Source organism: Gymnogyps californianus, chromosome 19 (genome assembly GCF_018139145.2).
Source record: "Gymnogyps californianus isolate 813 chromosome 19, ASM1813914v2, whole genome shotgun sequence".
Classification (NCBI taxonomy): Eukaryota; Metazoa; Chordata; class Aves; order Accipitriformes; family Cathartidae; genus Gymnogyps; species Gymnogyps californianus.
In genome coordinates this window covers 5,153,978-5,179,311 of record NC_059489.1, presented here as the reverse complement: position 1 = coordinate 5,179,311, position 25,334 = coordinate 5,153,978, and the positions used below count along the sequence as shown (strand labels likewise).

The 25,334-nt window shown below is 38.4% G+C and overlaps 1 protein-coding gene across 1 annotated transcript in view; it reads left to right on the top strand.

Annotated features, from left to right (window-relative positions):
* The window catches only part of ANKFN1 (ankyrin repeat and fibronectin type III domain containing 1), a 68,664-nt gene that overhangs the window by 24,281 nt on the left and 19,049 nt on the right, over nucleotides 1-25,334 (top strand). Inside the window, exons 7-12 of the mRNA XM_050908604.1 lie at nucleotides 10,082-10,179; nucleotides 11,706-11,796; nucleotides 15,600-15,707; nucleotides 22,280-22,379; nucleotides 23,554-23,686; nucleotides 24,311-24,427. Coding sequence (XP_050764561.1) covers nucleotides 10,082-10,179; nucleotides 11,706-11,796; nucleotides 15,600-15,707; nucleotides 22,280-22,379; nucleotides 23,554-23,686; nucleotides 24,311-24,427 — 647 coding nt within the window. The remainder of the gene's footprint in view (nucleotides 1-10,081; nucleotides 10,180-11,705; nucleotides 11,797-15,599; nucleotides 15,708-22,279; nucleotides 22,380-23,553; nucleotides 23,687-24,310; nucleotides 24,428-25,334) is intronic.

The following is a 25,334-nucleotide window of genomic DNA, read 5'->3' as shown; positions in this document are numbered from 1 at the left end:
AGAAAAAATGAAACAGCTTGTATAACCAAAGTTGAGCTAATTTATTTAAGAGCCTGGAACTATTTATGTTTGAAGAGAGAGGAAGAGAGAAAAAAATCTGAGCCATGTTTGATGTAGCAAACAGAGCTGATCTTCTCTCTGTTTGGCTGTAGCTGTGGACTTGGATGCCAAGTTATTTTCCAGATAGTGATGTTAAGCTGTCTAGGCCACTTTAGCCCTTGTTACCTTTTTGTTTAGTTTGTTATTTCAGCAGAATATTTCACGTTTGTCAGGACTGCCCAGCTGCCTTCTAGGATTTCTGTTGGATGGAAAGAAGATTTTTTTACTTTCTATGTCAGTGCAGCTCTAAAAAAAAAACACATCAGCTTAGATCAGGAAAGAAGGAGTTATGTCTTGCTTAAATTTTGACAAAAAGTCATTCCCTGCCTCCCTTCTTCCAAGGCAATTTGTGGTTCATTTCAGAATTTTTTTATGAGAATAATTTAAATTGTCTTTAAATCACTGGTTCAGTCCTAGCTAGATATGCAGTAGCCACAGAATGTTGCTATCGCATGGCTGCATGAACTGGGTTGGTTGTAGGCAAGTACCTTTGTCCAGGAGAGGCTGGTGCAATTTGGTGTTATCATTGGAAGTCTCAACTGAAGGATGAACGGAGCTGCCTTTTCATTAAGGGTCAGCACCTGAGATCATGGGATGAGGAAGCCTGCCAGATTGGGCCTGTATGATATATGTTCTGTAGCTCAAAAAAAATCTGTATTTGAGATTCTCAGTTGACATCTCACTGTGTCAATGGAAATTTTTTAATTGAAAATTTCAGTGTGAAAAACTTCAAAGATTTTACAAAAACTATCTACGAATTTTGTGTGATTCTGCATGTTTTACTCTCAGGGGTAATCCTTTCACAACCAAATAATCTTATCATTTTGCGTGGGCTTCTGCTTGTCCCTGTAAGCACGTACAAACAGCATATACTGTATGTTTCATAATTATGTATTTGATTTGTCTATCAATAGTTGACTTGCCATGGTTGATCAAGTTTGGATTTGTTCCATAGCAGGCTTCCTGCAGTGATCCTTCTAGTACTGTACAGTGGGTTTGACTCCAGACAGATTTGGCTAGTCTAATAGGTAGATCTTAGACAAAGACCTAAATACATATATATATATATATATATATGACATCTCCAGCTTTTTTCCCCACTTTGGTGGCAACTAACTGTTCACATAGCAGTGTCAAGAGTAGAAAACAGCAAGCCTGTGCTTTCTTTGATTTCTAGAAGAACTCTGGTTATGGAAATGAATACTTGTAGAAATGAATCCTAGGTATGAAAATGTGGTGCTTTAATATTAATACCTACACATCTTTCTGAAGTAGATGCTATGTCACTGCTTGGTCCTGTTGCAGTCTATAGTGGCATTAAGTACCATTCTGCATTCAACTTGATCTTGAAACCCTTTTCACTTATTATTCAAAGTTTCTTTGTATATTTTGAAACTCATTCTTTCTTTCCCCAAAACAGTTCTTACTCCATAAAAAGGAAAGAGAATACATTTCTTTGTAAGACATTTGAATTTATCCTGCTGAATAGGTGTGGTCTGATATTTTTTACAGTAGTTCATTTATGGCATTTTATTAGGTCTCCTGGGCACTTTATTTGCACATTACATTTTGGTAGCTAACAAGACTGTGCAATTTACTTGCTAGGCATAAAAATAGAAGTCAGAGAAATGTATAAATGTTAAAACAAACCTTTCTATTTCTAGCTCCTGTCAACGTCTGTAGTATGTGTTGGACAACATAAAATTTAAGAACTTCTCTTTTTTAAGTTTGCTATGTATTTAAAACCACCTTTGAACATGGATCACATATTAAGTGATGGTGTAGTTAACTAATGTAGTTGATCAGACACCAGATACTCAATTCAATCGTTCTTTCCTCCTGCTTTGTGTTTTATAAGGATTTTGAACAGCAACTCAAGATGAATGGCTATGAGAAAACCCAGACATATAGGCTCTGGTTTTGTCTGCCTTTGTGTCTAAGAAAAAAGGCTCATATTATGATGTTGCTGAATTTTAGACATTGCTCCACCTTTTACACTTGCTTTGACTTACCAAAATTAATAAGTATTTTTAAAAGTTATTTGCATGTGGCTAAGTGTTATAGCTTCCCATTCATAGGTATTGCATAGAAGAGGTGAATTTCTTATAGCCAGATGCAGGACTGGAACTCAAGACCTTCAGCTTCTGTCTTGAAGGAGGTTCTTGATTTAGCAGATCTTTTGATTCATGGGTTTGGGAATGCTTCCTCACTGGAGACTTAAACAAAACCAGAATGTCTTCAAAGGGATTGTGCCAAAGTTTCCCTGCTCACTGCCTTGTCTGAAGTTTTCTCTGGTCCATCATGGACTTTTCTGGACCATTTCCAAGCATAAAGGGTCTAAAACATAGCCAGTCTGCCTCTCCAACCAAAACCTGATACTGTTCTAGTAATTAGATCTGACCCACAGAACTGATAAATGAATGTAAATTTGGAATCAGGCCTTTGGATCTGCTTCAAGTTCTTACCTCATGTATTGAGCATAAATTGCAGGGTTTACTGTTTTCATGCATGAGTGCCCAATTAGTTCACGCATGAACACCCAATCAATTTATGCATGAGCGCCCAATCAGTTCATGCATGAGCACCCATTTACTTTACTAATGAATGCCCAGCTGGTTCACACATGAGCGCCCTATCAACTCATGTCTGAGTACCCAATGAGTTCATGCCTGAGCACCCACTTACCTCACGCCTGAGTACTGTGTTGGGCATATATGGCAGGTTTCAGTAGCCAGGGGCCAGAGGTGTGGAAGGAGGTCAGGAGATGCTGGGTGCTGGTCACAACTGGCCCAGCTAGCTCTAAATGCGATGGAAAACCCCATCGCTGAGTGTAACCCCATGGTGGAGACAAGGGAAGTTGACAGTAGGAAAGGGGGAGGATAGGTGTTTGGCTTATGTTGAGCCTGGGAAAGGCAGTGGAAAGCTGTTCACTTAAATGTTTAATTGTTTATGTTTTCTTTCTTCTCACTCTGAATCGGTGATTAGAAGTTTGTGTGGCAATAAATTAAATTAAGTAAAAATTCCCCAAATCAAGAGTGTTTTGCCTGCAACACCTGGCTGCAGTGCTAGGGAAAGGTGAAAGCCCTTTAAGTTACTGTAGGGATTAGTTTATAAAGAAATAAAAGCCTTAAATATAATTAATTAACATCTATGCAGGCAAGTCCCTCCTTAAAAATATACTACAGGAGAAACAGAGGAAAAGCAGTGGAATCCCATTAAGAAGATTACTTGAATTAGCATTTGTGTATTTACTTTCTTTGTTAACAGTGCTGTGCAGTGTTCTGGTTTGTCTCATATATTGTGATAGATTACTTTTTTGTTTGCATTTTCCCACCTGCTCATTATTAATTAGATTTTAATGTATTATGTTTTGGGAAGAAGCTGAGCCTAACTTGTGCATGCTTCACACAAATGAGTAGTCCTTACGTTCATAAGCTTCCCCACCAGCTTTGGTTACACAGATTACATGAGTAAAACGTACCCACTGGGAGTGGAAATTTGCAGAATCGGAGCCAAGCCTGTTATACCTTTCTAGGATGTGAAGCCTTTGCATAGGAACCCCATTTATTCTCCAATCCCTTTTCACAATTCTAACATGTATTTTCTCCCACTTTTCTTTCCACAGCCAGAGTGGGCTATGTTTGTCATTGCAGGGCTGAGACAAAAATCTTGGCTGTTATTATAAACCATTGTAGCTTTTTAACCACTGGCCCACATTGGAAGGCAATATGCACCCACATGGCATGTCTTCTTAGTTATTTATAAAATGTTAGTAAGAAATGTCATTTTCACTAACAGAAAGGAAAAAAGTTCCTTCTTGTACTGGAATAGCTGACCTTACTACAAACAGATAAAGAATTGTTAGTACTTAGAAAACACTAATTAAATACTTGAGAAAAAACAGTCAATAATTTTTCCATTTTCTCTTGGTGAGAATTTTATTACAATGCAATAAAAATAGTATATTATAAATCATTTATATAATGTAGATTTGCTATAAGATGAACCAGTGAAACCATGATCAAGCAAAGATGTGTCTTTGGCACCCGGCCTGCTGTCATAATGCTTCCCATAAACATCAAGACATAAAATAGAGTATTCTGGCCTGGGTCAAAGGAACATCCAGAAACAGGGCCACAGGAAAGGTTATTTAACATCATAAGTTATTATTAGCAGGCATAAAAGGTAAAGGAGCCCGCAGCTGTTTGGGAAGAAGCTTTACTGCAAATAAAGTATTTGATTATTAAAAAAATTCTCTGAAACAAGTATCATGAAGATTTACAGCCACAGAAGTTTCAAATGGAGATGGGCTCTCTAGGAATAGTCTAGGAATGCTCTTCTTGGTACTCTTCTTGGTACTGTTCTGACTGTTGTTCTGATGAGAGGCCCTTAAACCCACCCATAACTCGTTCTTTCACACTAAAACACAGCAGTGCTGCTTTATTTACTTCAGGCGGGCACAGTGCTGTTTGTTTGCATCTTTTTCATTCCTCTTCAGCCTTATTGATGTTTCTACTGACCCAGTACAAACAGCCTTGAATAAGTTTACAAAAATAACTGAAATAATAGATAAGATCCAAAATAATGAACACTAGTATTTAGAGCAGTTAGAAGCTCAGGTTTTAATTTAAGTAGTACCTAGAAATCCTAGTCCCAGGCCACGATTACACTGTTTTAACTTCTGTATTTGCACAGCAATATGCTTAAGTCCCTTAGGCATTGTAGTAAATCCCAGTTAGGATCTCTAAACAAACAAACAAATGAAAAGTTCACCTGTCCCTTTTGTAAATGCTGTGGCTCGTATCATATTGTCCCTGTCTACACTCTTATTAAGCAGAATGCAACCAATTCCAGACGTTCTAAGTTAGTGTGCATTTGTGGATGGATTATACCCTTCACGCAATAAAACAAATCCATGGGAACAAATACAAACTCCTCAATGCCAAACATTTGTTTTTTTCCAAATGGAAGCACTATGCAGGGATCTCTGTCAGTACTCCCTGCAGCTAGTATGACTTGTCTTTCTCCTATCATTCTTTGGAGAACTTCCAAACATGAGAGAGGCATGAACAGAGCCTGAACCCAAATCTGCAAAAATTGGGTTCCTTTCTTAATTCAGGCTGGAAAGAACAGTTCAAGGCAGCTAGGAGGAGCTGACCAAATACTGCAAAGAATGTTCTCCATCTGAGCTGGTGATGCTGTCTACACCAACAAACTGATTCCTGCTTTTCACTAGCGTTCAATTCTCTTCACTTGTGTTATACTTCTAAATATTTGTTTTGGTACTTTCATCCTGATTTTATTCACATGAATGGCAGTGTTCAATATCGTTAAACCAAGCTGCTAAGACATTATGAGTGTAAATTATTAAAATTATTTTGCAATGATCAGCAGGCAGAAAAATATGGTGTGAAGTGGTTTCTGGTGTTAGTGCTCTCTTTCAGTTTTACATTTCAAAGGAAGCTATTGAACAATGCAATTGTTTGTTTGGAGGCCTTTGGAAACACAAGCTAAGATCACAGTGTCCTTCAGCCTAGGCCCTGGATATGGGGAGGAAGGGGAGAGAATCTCTGCTGCTTAAGTCTGGGTTAAAAGCCATAGTGGCGTAATGCTTTGGGCAAGGTCACACAGCAAGTCAGTAGCAAATGCAAGAATAAAACCCAGAATCCCAGCTCATTACACTATTCTGTAGACCCCATCAACTTAGCAACAGAACTCATGTCCCTCAGTCTCATTAATCTACTCAGCATTTCAGTGAGTAATTTAAGTGCAAGCAAAAACAGATGCCAGAAGTGACATATTCTACTGCGGCTCGGGCTATTTACTTGACTCAGGAAAAGGTGCTTTCCTGAATGAATCTACAATAGGGTCAGGAGGTGTTTTGTGCCTTCGCTTTGTCTGTTGTCTGTCTGTCAATCTCTCTGATAAGCTCTTAAAGGCATGCTCAGTATAACAGAAAGATAGTGAGTGGAAAAGAAAAAGGTGAAAATAAACTTCTCCCTTTATTTTAAAGTGCATGAATTGAGTATTAAAAAAAAACAAACAACTTGGCCACAAGTAAGTTACATAACTTAAGCCAGTCTAAAATTATGTGCCAGCAATTTACATGAGTTTTATGTAACTGTTTATACTGCTGTTTATTTAAAAATTACTACTTATCTTGGCGACCGCAGCAACACATCGTGCATTTGGAATACAGGGCACCTTCATTAAAACACATAGTCACCAATATATTAAACACACAAAAAAACCCTGCTCTGACATAACGTGAAGTGTCAGATGGAAAGCCGCAACAGCAAAGACATTCAGCGTTCACGACAAAGCAGCCCTTTGGGGTGTTCAGAACAGGACTGGAACATGCTCCATCCTTAATTCACCCAACAGCTTTCAGGTCCTTTACAGCACAGTTGGTACAGTCTACAAGACCAGCTCTTGTTCCTGGGCTCTTATAAAGGACCCTCTTCATCTTCAGGTTTTTATACTTGAGCATTTTTATATTCAGCTTTTAAAGTGCTGAGGTTAGCTAGCTTTTTGTTCTTTCTTAAAGTCCCAAGTACTTTAGAGTTACACAAATGGTTCATATTTTTTTGTTTACTACCAGAGCAGTCTCTCCAGCACTCTCTCTCAGAAAGCAGGCAAAGATTTAGCAAAATCTTCATGATGGGTTGCTCCTGCACAAAGTTACATCATTTTTAGATCCAGGTTAATCACAAGGGTAAGACCATGGATGTATAGCTTTGTATTGGTACCAGAAGGAGCTATATATATCCCACATAGCCAGAAAGTGTGAGCAACACTGGCCTAATAAATGTAATATAGGTCATAGGAGTTTGTCCCTTGTTGTTTTGGGGCCTGCTGAGTGAACAAGATGCTCTACCTCTCCTTGCCTTCATTTTCCCATCTATAAAATAGGGACACTGGTATTCACATTCTTCTAAAAGGTTTAAAACCCAATGAATGAGTATAGTAGAATATTATGTATTATTTTTAGTTGACCATTATGGTAGAAAGCTGAAATCTGGCAATGTATAACAGGAGATATAAACTTCAGTGATAAAGCACTTAAGTTGATTTGCATGTCTTTAAAACTATATCATGTCATCCTCTTCTCACTTGAATCAGTAAAATCATGGGGAAAAAAGTTTGTTAAAATCAGAAGTAAGCAAAAAATTCCAAAATTTATTGTGAGTTTCTTTACGACAGATATCATGAATCAGAGAATGACATTCTGTCAAAAACAGCAATGTTTCAGTGTATCCTGTTGATATGTTTTCAGTAGTACTTTGAAACAAGGGGAAAAAAGAAGGCACTATTCCAACACAGCTGTTCAAAAAATATTTATTTTTCAGTTATGGAAATTTTTATTGAAACTGAGGGGCAGGGTTTTTTCCAAATGTGAGGTTTTTAAATATATATATTTGAAAATTGAATTTTGAGTAACTTTGTATACACCATCTTGTTAGGTAAATATCCTTTAAAAGGGGGGTTCTCAATCATAATGATAACCATGACCTGATCCACAAGCTAATATCATATTCCTATGTTTTCAATTTCATGGGTCTCAGCCACCACAGGGTAAGCTAAAAAAATAAGTGCAAAATGCTGGCATTACTTGGCTGTATATTGAGAAGCACAGCTGAGCCTCAGCCTAGCAGCCAGTGAAGACTCGGCTGGTTGAGGGGATCAGAGGGGGGTACACAGCCCTCCTCAGTACCTTGTGAAAGGACTAGCAGACTCGGTCGCTCTCCCTAGTGAGTAGTTGTCCTCCAAGGGACTGGGAGATCACGGTGTCACCCAGCAAGTGGATGAGGGCATTTGCCCTGCACATGGGGTTTCACTAACAACATGAGTTGGGGCAACAGTTTGCCCTAGAACATCAGAGCAAAGCTATGATTTATTATTTCAAAACCCACTTCCTCAGCTGTTCCTGAGACGGCTTTAAAGGCAATGTCAGCCTTTTCTCCCCTCAGTAACTCAGCTTCTTTCTCTGAACTCAGTGGTCCTTGATTATTTCTGAGAACAAAGTGCCATGCTGTTGCTAGTCATAATACTAGTATCATGATGTTCCCACTGTACACATGCTTGCAAACGTGTAGGATTGCAATCCTGTTTAGATTAAGGCAGTTAATTCCTCTTCAGGCAGTGTGTTAGGATCTCTAAATATTAGGAGCACTTTTCTAAATGCCAGAATACAAGTGGAAGGGTTGAGGACGAGACCCACATCAAGAATAGGGCTGCAATGTTTATTTGTGTAAGCTACCCAAATTTAAATATGCCTCTTGAACTACCAGTTTATGTTTGGGCAGTCTCCAGTCCATAGAACAGCTAAAAACTTGGGAAGCTCAAAAGCAGCTTAAAGCTGCTTATTTCACCCTTGGCTTTTGTTTTGTGCTGCCTAAAGTCCAACCTTACCACTGCCCCTCACGCTGAGAAGCACACTCCGTCATGCCTGGGGATTTCAATGAAGACAGGATTTGTTGGCAGAATCTCTCTTGAGCGACACTATCTTGCTTTACATGAATCTTTGAAAAGAAAAATGGTATCTGAAGTGACTGCAAGCCTGTTGATAACATGTTCAGCAGTTCGAACAGGGTTTCTCCAATTTATCCTGCTGGAAAACAGGCAACATGTCTAAGTTTGCAGCATGTATACAATGTCCTCAATGATTTAATACAGTGGACTTATAAACCCTGTAAATCATGGTTTACAATGGAAACTCTGACAGGCCATCAAGTTCAATGGTACTTAGAAGTATTCCCATAATTAAGTTGTCAATGAAAACCTACAATACGGTACTGTAACAGTCACTACATTTTCATACTAATGTACAGAGATAGCTTCCACTAAAGGTGGCATTAATTAGGTCTTTAAAACATTTTTGTATTTGCTGCAATGAAAAGGATATCGGTTTTGTCTATTGTCTTTGAACTTTTTCAGTGTATGTTTTTCTAGTTTTCCTGGAAGTTTGAGTCTGAAGGTACAAGTTACTAAATCCCAGAGGTATGACTCCGGGATTAACCTTAACTCTAATCATGGTACCCGTCATTAATAAAGTATAATTTAAGAAAAAGAGGCTGTTTTCCTACCTGCAGCCATCAGTTCCCCACTTGCATATATTCTTTTTTTAAATTGTCTGTTTGATATTATTTTATGTGCATATTCATTTTGGCAAGTACTGAGGAAGAGTACTGGCAGCAGGACTACTAATTTCATAACCCCTTAAGCAGGAATATGAGTCATCTGTACAAGTTGATGGGAGCACTTTGGTGAAGGTACCCATTGTAATTTAGGCTGCAGGACGGGTTGGGAGGGATGTGTCAGCCCAGTGCCACTTAATTCACTTCAAAAGTGGATACAACTTAATAGGTCCTTGTGGAGCTCTGTAATTTCAGTGACCACAGCAGCATCAGGCTTGGACAAGAGAGCCAGAACCCACTGAAACCAATGAAGAGACTCTAGTGAGTGTCGGATCTAGTCCAAGGAAGATATTTCTATACAAATTTTAGCCAAGGCTAGGTGATGAGAGTTTTGTGGAGCCAAAAGGACTCTCTGCCCATGCCTACCTATGCAGATCCAATTGTAAAACAGTGCTTTTTGTTGGTTTGGATGTATAAACTTCCAAATGGCATTAGCGGGTCCAAATCCTCAACCTACTCTTTTCCACTACTTCTCTTTCTTTAAAAGGAAATTGTCTAAACGAGGGCAAATGTTGACTGAATGTAATTTGTATCGCAGTGTATTTTTAAGCATTCTTTCCTGAAAAGCTTTTGAGCAACATTTTGCTTTTCTCTCTCATACACAGAGATATAATTTAATTATTGTGTGAAGTTTGGCTAAACATTATTGTTAAACATGACTTTTAGCATCCACATGGAATGGGAAATGGCTGGGAGAAAAGTTAACTTGTGAGCGATTCAAGTACTTTAATTTCTTTGCTTGGACCGGTATCTGATTTGATTTTCTCCTGCTATTTGTTTCCTAGTGGAATGGAGCTCTTCAGAAGACTTTTCTCCTTTGGTTGGTGAAATAATTATGGATAATCTTCAGTCTTTGAGGTGCACCATCACAGGTCTCAGAATGGTAAGTGCCAAATGACTCATTAGATCTTGATGCCCCCTGCTGCCCCAGTGATACAAAGACACTGATGATTCGCATCCGTGCCTGTTGGTAATAACTGTAGAGTGCCTTTCTTCTAGCAACAAGTTCCAGTCATTAAGCGTAATATGTCTGGTATCCATAATCTGAAAGTCACAAAGGAATAGACAGACAGCATGAACTGTTTTATCAGTTGTCATGCTTAGGGGAGATCAGAAAAGACTGGAGTGAAAGCTGCTGTTTTCTGGATCACAGGATAATCTTAGTGCAGATCAAAGGCTCCTGAAAGATCTAGTCCTGACTCTGATGACCAATAGCTAAAATAAATAACAGTTCTTTCTCTTCTACTTCTTCCAGGAACGCACACATTGATGGCAATCATTTCCATTTTTGTTATTTATTTTTTTTATAAATGTTTTACGCTGATAAGAACTGGGTCAGCGATGGAGAAAATTGATGAATATTCATATGGATTTTTAAGCAGAATAATTTCGACCATGTGTCTGAAAGTCTTTTTCCTACAGGCTGTTCAGGACCATTTCTGCAAGCAAATTTTGATTCACAAAATACTTGATGAAAATAAAGCTTGCTCAAAATACAACTATTTCCACTGGAAACATCATCAGAGGGGCCCAATCCAGCATCCACTGAGCTGGAGCCTTTCCGCTGAGTTCACTGCACACTGAATCAGGCCTACAAAGTTATAGTAGGGGGAGGTATGCATGTGACCCTTGGCCAGTGCCCCAAAACATGGGCTTTCAAAATGAGAGAATTAACTTTAAACAGTAAGCAATGGGCACAATATAAAACCCTCTAAATAGAATAGAAAAAAATAGGGTTTTTCTAGCCTTTTATCTGAAGGAATCTTTGATTTGAAGCACACTGTCTTCCAGGGAGCTGAGCCACAATATGCATTTACTCTGTTTCTCATTTTCTAACAACAAACCAGAGTAACTGTTCTTAAGTTAAAATCAAGCAAGCTTGCACAGTCACTTCCATAGGCACATGTTAAGAACAGTGCTTACTGTGTGTTTGTCTATACTCTCCAAAGCATATAACATATTTAAATTAAAAGTTAGACTTTCAGAAGTGCTCTCTGTCAGCCTAGATTTATGCATCAAAATCAGTGATAAAGGTCTGACTGATTTCAGTGGCAGCCAAACAAAGCTTCTTCCATTGCTGTGCTGGTAGAGAGACTCTGTTAAATACAACAGGAAAAAGGGCAGTCCCTATTCCTGAAGTCTGATTGTAAGAGTTCCCAGAGTTTGGCTTTGGTAGAAGAGATTGCAGTTTGTCAGTTGGAATTGGTGTGTTCCATTAACCCTCAGCAGATCACCTGTCCTGAAATCTTTGTACTGTGTTTCAATCTGTCATGGTGCATCAGTTGATGCCGTTGAAAGCTATTTAAGTTTTTCAAACAAAACATCTTTGGGGAGGGACTGTTTTCCAGTTATTACAGCCAAGATTTTGAGTCAAGTGATAGTTTTGACTCCAGTTGTTTCCATTTGCAGGGCCAGAGGTATTATGTCCATGTTTCAGCATACAACATGAGAGGATGGGGACCTCCACGCAAATCTACTCCTGAATATGCTTCTCCTTCAAGTAGGTTGAGTTTGTCTACCCTCCTAGTTTGATTAGTGATGTTGCTTTGTAAGAATTTCTCCCTCTTCAAAGAACAGAAAAAGACATAGATTCTGGAGTTCATGATTTAATTGCCATGTCATCTAGGAGTGAAATAAATAAATAAATAAAACTCAACTCCTTCCACCCCCCAAAAATAATCAAAATAACCATATATGTATATTTATTTGTCTTATCTTTTATTCTTCTCAGTCCTTTGACAGAACACTGTCATCTAGTCACTAACACTTAAAAAAATGAGAAGTATTTTGACCTTCATTTCTCTTAACAGAGTTCTGCTATATGGAACCTCATTTGTCAGGACATGAATGGATCAAAGCCTGAATCTGAACTGCTAGAACCAAAACACTTACATGTATCATATGTAATTTTGTATTCTGCCTTGTAGCATTTTAGATCCCTTTCACTGGACCATTCTTATAGCATCCTGTATGTAAAATACTCCAGTGTGGACACGCATGTTGATAGGTTCTAGCCCGTAAGCACTAAAATGTTCCAGACGTGTCCAAAAGCCTTTCTTCCTTTTCAAACCTATGACAGGTTTTCTCAGATGCCATTAGGACTACGATTTTTCATTTGTAATTTTTAATCTATTATAATCACATTGTATTATTAGCTTTTCCAGACTTAGTGTTCGCTGCCAAACTGGCTCAGCATATTACAGTTTCTCTTGTATTGATTAATGCAGTAAAGTGGGACTTTTCATTTTATTGCATTAGCACTTGTTTTTATTAGGCTAATGTAACGATTTAATAACCTTGCATGCTAATGTGAGAAAATAAAGCAAGCTGTACCTGCTCTCAGTAGTCATAATGGAGAGGGTTGGATAAATGAGGCTCTTGCAGTACCATTGTCCCATTTTGCTTCAATTTTGCTCTTGTTTACCCAAGAATAAAACCAGAACTAGGCTAAAGAAATACTCTGAGAACAAATATGTGCTACAATCGTGGGACAAAATTCTGCTCTTTGCTGTGTGGATAACTCACTACTATGGAGTTGTTTTGAATAACTTAGTGACACGCAATTACCTTGACTATAGCCAGGTATAACTACACAGGATTTGGCCCCACAAACCAAAAACCTACTTCAGCTGAGAAACAGACTCTTTTACAGTAGCTGCTAGTTATTCAGCTAAATATCCCCAAAAAACAGGGCACTCCTGGCAAGATAGGTGGCATTTAAGACTGTAGCTTTGTACGATACGAACTTTTGCTTTGAGCATGTTGCATTGTCTTCCCTGTCTATTTCCTGTCCGCTGTTACTATCCTTCTGAAATCTGACAATATGTGCCAGTTCCAAAGCTTTGGGAGGTAAGGGAAGTTTTCCTGCAGATTTCAGTGGATCAACACAAAAACTATGCAAAGAATTAAGTCCATTTCCCATGTTTAGTGTCTCAGGGATTCTGGCCTTTAGCAGAAAGTCCTAGACTTGCTGTCATTTGGGCCATGTTGTCATGTGCAGCTGCTCAGAACTCAGTGAAGTCCCTGCTTCCACCAGGGAGAGCAGCACCATCCATGGGAGTATCACTGAAGTGCCTGGGACAGTCATTGTGGGGGCATTTCTCTGAAAGGCAGCCAAGGTAACAAAAGGAGTCTTCTGGATTTCCCCGTAGGAGAGCAGGAGCATCACTTGATATATATGGGATTTTTTGTGAGTTTATGGCCAAGAGAAATGTTTCTTCATGGCTATATATGTATGTTTTCTTTGTTGATGAACACAGAAGCATTAGGCAGACTCAGCTCACTGTATATAGATAGTTGGCAAGAATGTGGTATTTTCATTAAGTATCCTTAGTGACACATGCTTAAGCTTTACAGCAAGTGAGATCATCAGAGCCTAAATGTAAACTCTTTCATTAAATAATACTAACATCAGAATTTTAGCTTGAGAGACAAGATGCTCTTTACCACTGCAGTTACTGGGGGCAGAACTTCTTTATCCACGTGACTGCCTTCACCACTGCTTTTGAAAACTAGCAGATTTGTGCTTGGCAAGAAGGCAGCAATCTGAAATTACACCAGCGTTGCATAACAAAATATGGCCCTAAGCTAAAAATTAAATGTGAATACATTAATACTCTACAAAGTTGTCTGTAATGGCAGCCAGAAGAATATGCAAGGGAAATGAAATCTTCAGGGCTTAATCCTGATCCATTCCAATCCCAGAGCATCAAAGGTTAGTGACATCCTTGGAGATGCATCCGTGTAGCACAAGAGTGAATGCTTGCCACTGTCCTCCTGTTTCCCCCATGTACACTGCAGCTGCCTGGAAAGTGGTGGCCAGTGTTGTGCAGCTGGTCTGTGAAATCATAGTAGATTAGTAAGATTTCTAGGCTTATTCATTAGCATGTGAGTGATGGACAATGAGGGAAGCTGGTCTGATTTCCATGTCATTTTTAAGGTAGTCAGCAATCTGGAGGCTCAAAAAGTTTGGAAACCACTGGGATAGAGAAATCATGAGATTGTTCAAAACTCTACCAGTTTGATGACACCAAAGCACTTTGAGATTGGTGAGTTCCAGTTAGTTCCTCTTGGCTGCTCACAGGAGATCTAAGAACTGGCCTCCTCACACAGAGCTATAAATGCAGCTGGCCCTTGAGCTCTGCAATAGCATACAACGTGCAGGATAGCCACTCTGCAGCTGTTACAACTGCCCACGGGCTATCAGGATAGCCTCTTTCCACCCTTTCATGGGGCTTACTCTAGCCGCTATACTAAATGGCAGCAAATACATATTTATATCCCTGGCATAGTTGGAAGGAATGCTTGACTCTAAACTTGCACTAAAAACTAGATCTGTATATCTAGTGAGTGAGCAAACTGTTTGTTGGTGGCTGTGAATACGTACGTGGCCTCTATGCCAGCAAGATGGAAGCATGTCTCCCTTGCAGACAAACCTCTTCATACCTTGATCCACCGTTACTTTGAGTCAGGAAACTGGTGCAATACTTTTTTCTCATTAAAATGAAAGTATGAAAATAGTCAAGTCTGGAATTAAAAAGCTCCTCTCTGATACACACAGTTTCATCCTCCTATTTGTGATGAGATGATTGTCTGTTTTTTAAAATCAAGACTGAGATTGTAGCTAGCAGCAAATGAGTGAAAACAAAGTCTTTTGTAGGTTGAAGGTATGCGGGACAGAAACCACAGCTTCTTGCCTCACGAGTGCAGTGCTGAGCAGACCGTAGACTCTAGGGCAGGAACTGCCAGCGTTTGTTCGGCCTCTGCTGGGAGCAGATTTTCAGAAGTGATTTTACTCAGAGCATGTTTCTCTGGCTACAGAGCTAGCTCTGGATGTAGGAAGATGTTCATTCTCTGCTTTGCAGTTGGTTTCTGTATAACTGTAGGAGAGTTATTTAGCCTCCTGGTGTCTCAACAAAACGCAGAAGGAGCAGCAGCGTGATCTTAGTGAGGTACTGAGAGTGTCAGTTCGGTACAGGCTGAGAGCTCTGACACTACAGCAACAGAGGCCACTTACGTACTGAAGAGAAATAGCCCTTGTCTAGTCAGTCGCTACAGGATCTTCTAGGAGCTGATTGTGAGCTCTTTGTTAATAATCATATGATTAATTACACAGCTGGCACAAGGCAAAGGAAACTTATTGCACAAGTGACAACAGCAGACTTAAAAACAACTGCCATTTTTCCCTGCGTGCCCAGATGTAAAACTCCTCTAAAGCCAAGAAGTATCAGAGGCAAGAAAATATTTTAAAACCTTTTCCTGTTCCTTTGTGTTTCATTTCTGTTTATTTCCTTTGTTCAATAGACTGGAAAGACTGCAGTGGAAGAGAACCTCGGCACAGGGGACACACTGAGGCCCTGGAACGTCTCCTTCAGCAGGTTCGAGCAGCTCATCAGCATTATAATTGCAGAGGTAAGGATAAATATCTATGTGGTAGGGCACCAGCTGAAGCCTCTGTGGCGCCTGTAATTTTAGCAGTTTTCTAACTAGGTCATACCTTCTCATTCATCAGGAAAAGAAAGATATTAATATTGGCCCATCTGGAATCACTTTAGTGCACTATCTTGCTCTTAACCCTTGAAATTAGTTGGATGAAAACATCTGAAAGCTAGAATGCACACAAGCACGGACACACCCTTTCTCCCTCTGTACCCTACACACCTATTGATTTGTTTTTTCCTACAAATTAGTTTCACACAGGATTCCACTAAAATGTTTCAAGGATCTCTCTTCTGTTTTTTCATATAAAGAAATACTTTAGAGAGTTAACAACTGTTTTGGATCAAAAGAGGGGACTTGGCTGCCTCCAAATGGAAGACACTAAGTACTCTAGTGGATGTGATGCCAATCTATAATGAAAAATACTTGCAGAATGCAGTGGGAAGATAAGATTGCTACATTTTCAAATAGAATGGATCAAAACTAGGAGAGAGTTCAAATCTCAGCCAGCTCTTCGCTCTTCATTCATGAGAAACAGACTGTGCCTTTAATAGCTCAAGAGCCAAGGCAACAGCTTGGCATTCTTTTTAAAGCATATATAAAAACTCCTGTTCTATACGGGTTGTTGAAAAGTACTATTTATTTTCTTAAAATAAACTTCTAACTGGAATAATGCTTCATTGCAAAGGAACTTATTTTAAACTGAAAAGTTGAACTACCATGAAGTTTTCATTTTTCTTCACCTAGTATGACTGTTATGTCAAGCTGCATCAATTGATTTCAAATCATAGAAATACTTAGGGCTAAAATCATCTGGCTGAAATGGAAAGATGCAGCCTTTGTTCTTTACATGCAAATATGTCACTATCACGATGATCCACAGTCTGCCACAACCCATTGTAACCATAGCAACTTAAACTATTCAGCTATGTTGCTTGGAAAGGGAAAGGAGATATTGCAAGAAAATGTTGTTTCTCTAATTAATATTCATACAAGCATTATCACTTGCAGGTGGTCTTGGTACTGAAAATACAGATGATGTATTCTATCTCTTACATAGTGTTTCATGCTATTAAAGAAGTCTTTTTTCCATGGTACAGTTTTTCCTCTCTGAAGTTAGTGCATATCTCAGGTCTTTCAGGCCACCTTCCTAGTCAAGGGGGAATAAGTGATGGAATATCTGAGAATATTCTTACTATAAATTGTTTTACTGACATCCCAGCCCAGAACAGAAGCAGTTATAAACAACATGCAGAAAATCCCTCCTTTTGAGAATCTGACACCAGTGCCTGGTTCTTGTAATATTCCACTGCTCCAGAAATTAACCCCAGTCTCAAAGCAAAGCACAGACAATGCTGTTGTTGATTTCCTAACTCCTTTTCCTTAAATAATAAATAACAATATAGCAAATCTGTTTAGCTCAGAACATTTTCTTGCATGTCTGAAAGAGGATGTGGGACCTTACATGCGGCAGTACTACACTGTGGAGTCAGCTTGAGCAACACCCTTGCCTCCAACCAAATAAAAATCTCATAATTGCTTGTAATGCTAGCATTACACAGTAGTATATTTTGGATAAATCAGGATTGTAACATAATAGGAGAGCCTTTGCAACTTGCCTTAAATATATGACTGATGTCAATCTCTTGTATTTCAGTAATTTGGTAAAGAATCGAGACAAAGAGTTTGCAGAAAAAGTAAGAATTATGACATCACTTTGACTCTGAAATTTGATTCTGGTTTTATCAACCTCAGTGAAATCTGAGGAGTTTGATCAAGGATCTGCGACAAGCTACTGTATATGACTGAAAAGCCCAAATAATGGCTCTCACTTCATATAATACAGAGGCCGGAGCTAGATTCTTAATGTAAATTAGCATGATGCGACTGACATGGATAGAAGTCAGCATGGATATGCTGTTATACATAAGCTGAGGACCTGCCCAGGCATTTATCCATTCTTTACCACGCTTCTCTTTAACACACTCTTCTTTGATTATACGTTAATATTGTAACCCCTGTTCTCCTCATTTGTTTTAGAGATGTCAGTAAGTAGCTGGCCATTGTTTGTAGAGTATCCTTGAATCTGCTTACAACCACTGTAATTTGCTGTGGTTTATAAATGAGAGCAGAATCAAGCTGCATGAATTAAAGCTAGGTGAAGACAGAGACAGGACTCAAACCTGGGGTCCTGGTACTTTGGCTTTTCACTAAGTGATTCCTCTGCGGGATATCACACTCATGCTGCTCAGGCTGCCTGAAGGAGAGTGGAGGATGAGTGCAAGGTGAGGGTAATCGATCTAAAAGGTCTGGGATTACTTGGATAACATAGGCAAAAGCCTCAGAATACAGAGGAGCTAGAAGAGCAAGGCTGCGTGGTAGTGCTCCAGCGTGATCTGGGAGGGTTAAATTGCCCAGATTCCACGCAGATCTCTTGCCCAAGTCTGTTCATTCAGGCTTTGCACTGCAGCCTGCCTTTTGCCCTATGCTTTGCATTTCAGGGGCTGAAGAAAACAAGCTTACAAAAATACCAGGAAGAATACATCGGAATGTACAGTGAGTTTAAGAGCTTTTGGAATTAGATCAGCTGTTGCTTTTGAACCTAATCTGTGGTATGATGAAATCTCCTAGGGAATTACTTAGGAAGCTTTGCTTTCATATGTTTAATCTTCTGGAAAACCCTGATGATTACAAACAACAGTCATCCATTTGTCTTCATAATACCATGCTACAGACTATCATAACTGAGTTACTACAATTGTATGTCCTGGCAACACTTCAAATGTATTTTTTAAGTATTTTTTTCTTGTAGATCATTCTTTCTAAACAATTCTGAGTGGATTAAGTAATTTTGTGATGCTTCATTAAGAAAGGAACCCAACTCTTCAGTAAAATGCTTACCAGATATTTTCTTTCTGAAATTTGGTTGAAATGTTTTACTAGACAAGTCAGAGGTGAAACAAAAATGTTCTAATTGTAATTTGCTTCACAAGCAGAGCACATAGTTTTATTGCATTTAACAAAAAGAAGGATCTGTGATTCCACAGGGTGTTTAAAAGGTTTAGATTATAATTATTTGTGAGAATATAAAAAATCAGGCTTGAGAACCAAGCCGTAGGCTGAGAAGTTCAGGTAGGGAATTTAAGAAGTTACAGTTTCAGCTGTTGAGCCTGACTTTGTAACCCAAAATATACCACCCAGTAATATGACTGTCATGCCAATAGCTTCTTCATGAGATACGGAATTTTCTTTTGAATGACATCCCACCTTGAGGTGAGGTAATACAGAATCTATCATGGTCTCAAGCTACTGAGGTGTCTGGCCACTACTTATGCCTTTAAATTCTGCATGGAATTATGTCTCCACGCACATTATCCCAGTGTCAGTTGTCTGCACTGCTAAAAATGTGCAGCTTTAAATTGAGTTTGAATTCGTCTGGAAGTTTCCAGCTATTTGATGTATTTTCATAAGGTTACACAATTAGTGAAAACTCTGAACCCCATTTTATGCCCTCCATTAGGATTTCAGTGGGATCTAGCTCATCTTATGCTAATTTGCTTCCTTATTCAAGGTCACCTTAAATGATATTTAGCTGATCCACAGGCTGTCTGATTTGTGGGGCTAAGATCTCAGATAATTTTGCACTGAGGTAATTCCATTTACTTCACATACGCCCCATTTGAGGAGAGGCACCCGCTTGTCTAGTGATAGGACAAAGGATTCCAGATGATCTTCCTCCTCAGAGAAATGGCACAGCATAGCAGACATTCCTCTAGAGCAGAGACCCCAGATGCATTCTAGCAGCCTGAGTATGCAACCTTGTTCTTACTCTTCCACAACCAATTTACGTTGCTTTTAAGTATCTATTGTATTTAAGTGAACTGCAAAGAAACATTTATATATCCTACCTGAGAAGATAAAAACTGCTAATGTTGTAAATATACCTTTGTAGTTAATTGCCTATTTCAATCCAGGTTTGAATGCTTCTGATCTAAATCTAATCACTGGAAATTCTCTAATCTCGGCCACTATTTGTTGCTCCTGAGCTTCTATTAAAAGAGCTCACAGCTCTATTGCTGTATCATTTATTAACATAAACTTATTTTGTTCTTACTGGTGCTTTTCTATAAAGGTTACTCTATGTTATTTATTAGTTAATTAAATAACAGACGAAGTTCCATTTCCTGTAGATCCAAATTATCCTCTAATCTCAGCTCCATGGTTTTTGGCTTCTAGACACACTATACTGTAAAACAAAAGCAAATAGTAATGTAGGAGAGTTTACAGTCTCCATCTAGTTTTACATTATTTCTTTTGCTGTTGGCTTCTGCAAAGCTGTGGACTAAACCCAAACCACTGAATAGCCCAATAACATATATTTCACTTGTAATGTGCCCTCTTATTTTAATGCTGCAGTCTCTGGGTGTTTTATACAGAATTATGTTGCTTTGCCTTCAGCAATTTCCTCCTCCATTCCCTCCATCCTTAATATAGAATAAAAATTGCACAATTAGAATGAAATTTATATTCCTAAATTGGTCTTAACCTTGGAAGAAGGAAACAGTAAGACAGGAGTTTTCACATAGCATTTGGTTTACATTACTGTGATATACTGAAAAAAGTTCACAGTAAAATAAAAATTATCTGAGGAGATATGGATAGAAAAACAAATGATTTTTTTTAAAAGGAAAAGAAAACAAAGGTCAGTTGCATCAAAGGAGCAGTCGTGGATTTGAATGAGTCTGTTAAAACTAAACTGAACAGCACATTGTAGAATATGCCATGGAGAACAAGTTTGCACTGGAAAGACAACGGATTTGATGATCTAATAAGTCTCATACATCTGAATTGTATGATTTCACCCCCAATAGAACCTTGTTCTCTTTGTACTTGCTGTTCAGCAGAGTGGTAATTATTGCTAACAATGTGTCTTCTTTCTGTGGTTTTCAATGTGCAAATTATGGTGCAAATTTATTCATCATTTAAAAATATGTTGAGCACTTCCACAGATGGGGTTTTGACAAGAGCAAATTTAGATATTCTTTAAATGTTCAAACTTAGAACCCACTAGGGAGACACAGGTAGATACCTCCTATTCTGCATTGGAGGTAAGTGGGAAATACGTTACTCTGGAAACACCTAAGCAGACTGATTAGCAGCTTTCAGCAGATAGTTCTTCATGAGTCATATTTTTTCCCCACTGGAGAAGGGTCTCCCTCAAAATGTTTCACGCTTCAGTCTGGATGGGTTATCCATGCTTCATCCAAATAAACAGTTAGATCCTGGAAAACTGAGATGTAGTTTCACAGTTACATTTTTATTTTTGTCTTTCTTTTTGTCCTTCTTTTTAGATCACAGTAAATATCTGAAGAATTAATTCTTTTATTAAATTAAATGTTTCTGATGTTTCTCTTACAACAGCATAAACAGGAGGGACATTGCAAAAGACAATGCAAAAAAACCCCAAATGGTTTTAAGCGCCTGTTCCTTTTTAATGCCGTATGTGGACAACAGCAACTGACAATACATTATCCATTATACAATCCTGCATGTTCCTGACTGCCATCTATTGGCATACTCTCTAAAATGTGCTTATAGCTATACAGGTGGACACAGCTGTTTCACAGAGCTTGCGAGTTTCAGTTCCCACCGGAATATTTTTCTTTGACTTACAAGGAAACTCAGGCCATGCATGAGAGAAGGAAAGACATTAAGTCACATTCATGAAAGTGAAAAATAATACAATGTATAAAAATTTAACCACTTTTTTTTTAAATATTGGGTAAATATTTGAATTTATAAAATTCTTCTATTGAGAGAGCTGGTCCAGAGATCCTTGCAGGCACACAGCAGGTCTCAGCTTTGACATGAAGTGAGCAAATGAGTTAAACACCTCTTCCCTGGATTCCAGATTACTAGGGAGCAAATGTAACTGTGAAAGCTCTGAAGCAATACAGGTGAGTGGAAATTGCTCTGATGGGGAAAAAAAAATCCAAACAAAAGCACATACATTTAATGTGATACAGAGAAATATGAGGTCAATCTAGTTGTTTCCTTAAAGCTTTTACTTAGGTTAGACTGGTGATGCTGTGATGTTAGTGATTGCCAGGGCACCAATTATTCAGTTCTTAGAAGCTTAAGCTATATATGGACAGCAACTGAGGAATTACAACACCCTAAAATGTTGACTGATGGTTTGAATCTCTTCTTGGGTTTTTGAGACCACTTGCAAAATTCATATCCATTCTGAACATTAAGAGTACGTAGTACTGGTTCAAGCTATATTTTGCCTAGGAGCAAAACATTTTTACCAAGTCTGAGTTTGCTGCAAGTAAGGAAATTGTTTGCTGTTGCATATCACAAAGATAATGAAAATATAAGCAAAAGGTTGTATTTGAGCATGTTTCTAAATGTTGTCTTTTGAAAGGAATATAGCGGGCACTGACTGAAATTTAGTCTTGTGGTTCAAGAGACAAAGGTTCTTTATGAGATACTAACTGAAATTTAAGTGCTGGGTTTGGTTTGCTTTTTATTTTCCCTTTTAGAAAGTTCTAAATTACAGAATGCTGGTCGCAAGCAATCAGTTTCCAGAAGCCTGAAGCACCTTTTCCATTCATCAAACAAGTTTGTGAAGACTCTGAAACGGTTTGTCATTCGTTTTATCTCCCAAACATTCTGGGTTTTAGCTAGCAGTTGTTGCTCTTATGTAATAGTAAAAAGCACCTTAGAAATGTATGTGAAGATTCCACTACCAATGAAACAGCAATCAATCAGAATGGACCTGATAAAATCACATACCCGTAAGACTGGTGCAGCTGATGATAGGAAAGTAATGTTCCACTTCCTACTGAAATCAATAGAACCTCTTCATTGTTACTGTTGGAAATGGCTTCGAATCGTAACAGAGTGAAATATTCTGTGCAAACACAAAGTGCAGTTACTGAGGTATTTTGGAAGTACTGCCTCTGTGGCTGCTCAGTAATGAAACTATGGTATTTATTTCACTCATAATATAAAATGCAGAGCTCAGATAACATGTTTTAATAGTCCACTGGCAACAAGCAACACATCTAGAATTCTCTAACATCTTTAGCTAGGTTTGTAACCCAGTGTGACCCAAACAACCCTCCGCCTTGATAATTTGTTTTAGCAAATGGAAGTTGCTTATGCTGGATTAATTCTTCTTTCATTGCCAGGAGTGTTCAGTTTGCTTTTTCTTCTTTGTATTTTGATAAGAGTTTGATTCTTTCAGAAGAGCTCTCCAGAGTCTTTAAATTCCCTAAGGCAACTACTTAACCTATGTAACTAATTGGAAGGGTAAATATTGAAAGGAATGATCTCTATAAACAGTTTTGCAGATATGCTGGCCAAATTACACTCAATTAGACTAATGTAAATCCATAATAACCCGCCTGATTTCAATTGAGTTACTTCAGATTTACTCTGAAGTAAACGAGGGCAGAACTAAGCCCACTAATGATAAAAAGTTTTAGTAAAATTTCTGATTTGTAAAGGGCATAAAGCCTCCATTGTGTACTGTTTACTCTGGCAAAATTCTTACTAAAACTGATGTCAGTGGCTTGCACAGATTCATAATTTCTTAGATTCCTGTAGTCTCACATCATCTAAAGTGATAAGCTTCCCAAATATTTTTCAGAATTCACTGGCTGAAGTTGCATGATCTATATAACACAGAAGTTAAGACCAGATGATTCGATTTGTCTCCTCAGAACTTAACATCTATGATTCTTTGACTAAAATTTGGCATGGATGTGAATAGACATGAAGGGTGTTTGACAACATTTCTTTCTTTCTTTAGGGGACTCTACTTATCTGTTATATTTTTTTACAAAGACAATTTATTAGTAACCAATGAAGATCAAATCCCAATTGTGGAAATTGATGACTCTCACAGTAGTTCAGTTATGCAGGATTTCCTGTGGTTTACAAAGGTAACGGGAGCCTAATTTCATATATTGCTTCTACAAATTTGTTGCTAGCAATGCATAGGCCTTAGCTCATCATTCTGAATATATGAAATGATGTCATTAAAAAGCTAAATGATGAAATGCTTTACCTTTCACTCATGTTAAAATGCAATTTTCACAAACCATTTATATGGGTTAAATTCTGACTGGGCCACTGACAGTGGCACAATTAACTCTTTTAAATGTATGATCCTACATAAGTGATTACTACTTGGGTACATAAAGGTTTCATGAACATTTAGAGGAAGAGCCTAAAGAAATAACTAGAAGTTTTAAAGTTGGTATTATGGTTATGCCATCATTCAAGATATCTTCACACCATTTTTTATACCCCAAAGAACAGTAAATCAATTTTACACAATAGTCCAAAAAACAATTGAAATAAATAGGTGCATGACGTTTACAGAACAACTTCTGTGTCCGATTCAATATCTGTTTCATGTTTATCTAGGCAACTCATTGCTATCCGCTGAAACTCAGAATGAGCAATATATACTGATTTTTCCAAGTCCAAAATGCTTTTAGTTTCATTTCTGCTTTTGTAAATGCTGAGAACAAAAACTGATTGAACTGGATATATTTTTGCAGTTGTCTTGCATGTGGGATGACATCAGATGGCTAAGGCAGAATACGTCTATATCCGTGTCCTCATCAACAGCACTTCAAGCCAGGCAAAAGATGCTTTCAGCAGCAGCACAGCTACAGGTTTGTTGCATTGCATATTTCTAGCTATTAACTTAGTGACTTTCTGATTTCTAAGGGATAGTACTGCCAGCTGTCCTATGGTTCACCACTCCCCACTGGCCTGTTCTTTGGGGCAGCATTATCGTCTACAATGAAATGAGCCACTGAGCCTCTCTTGCCAGCTGGAAGGAAAGAGTTACATTAAAAGTAAAGAGTAGGAAAATGAAAGGAAAGAAACAATAGTGGCAGATGAAGAAACAAACAGATAGGAACCAGTAAATAATGACCACAGATAAGCCTGTGGGTTTGCAGACTGGGAATTCAAGAGTTATAATCCCAATATTTGCTGCTCAAAAGCCTCTTAGAAGGCCTACTAATTATCAATATATTAATGAAGCATTTAAACTCTGGGTGAGATTTAGCATTTTCTTGTGCTATGTGGGAACCTGCAGCAGTAGGTAGCTTCTGTCCCCAACAGGAAGGACAAGTAGATGGCTGAAGCTGCCAAAATAGTACTCTTGATTCACCCATGGCTTACAAACTGCTCAAGTACAGCTTCTAGGGCAGAACTGCACTGTTTGACAAACAGGAGAGCTATGCTGTTGTGGACTGTCAGCAGGGAAATAAAAATTAATCTTTCGTTAAGTTCTTAATTTAGCTGCCAAAATTTTTAAGGTGAAATGTACCTTTGTGCAAAGAACCAGTCAGAGACCTATTTAGACCCTTAAAAACAGAGACTAAGAGAGATTAAGTGGTGCATAGATCTTGTGCTGACCCCTCAGCACAGTGGTAAGGACAGCAGCACTACATGCACTATTCATATCATGTTGTTAAGGCGCAGCAGTGACTCTCAGGATGGTTCCGTTCCAACCTGTGCTACAGATACAACCTGAGTGGTACTGAACAGGTCGTTTAATCCTTCTGTGTC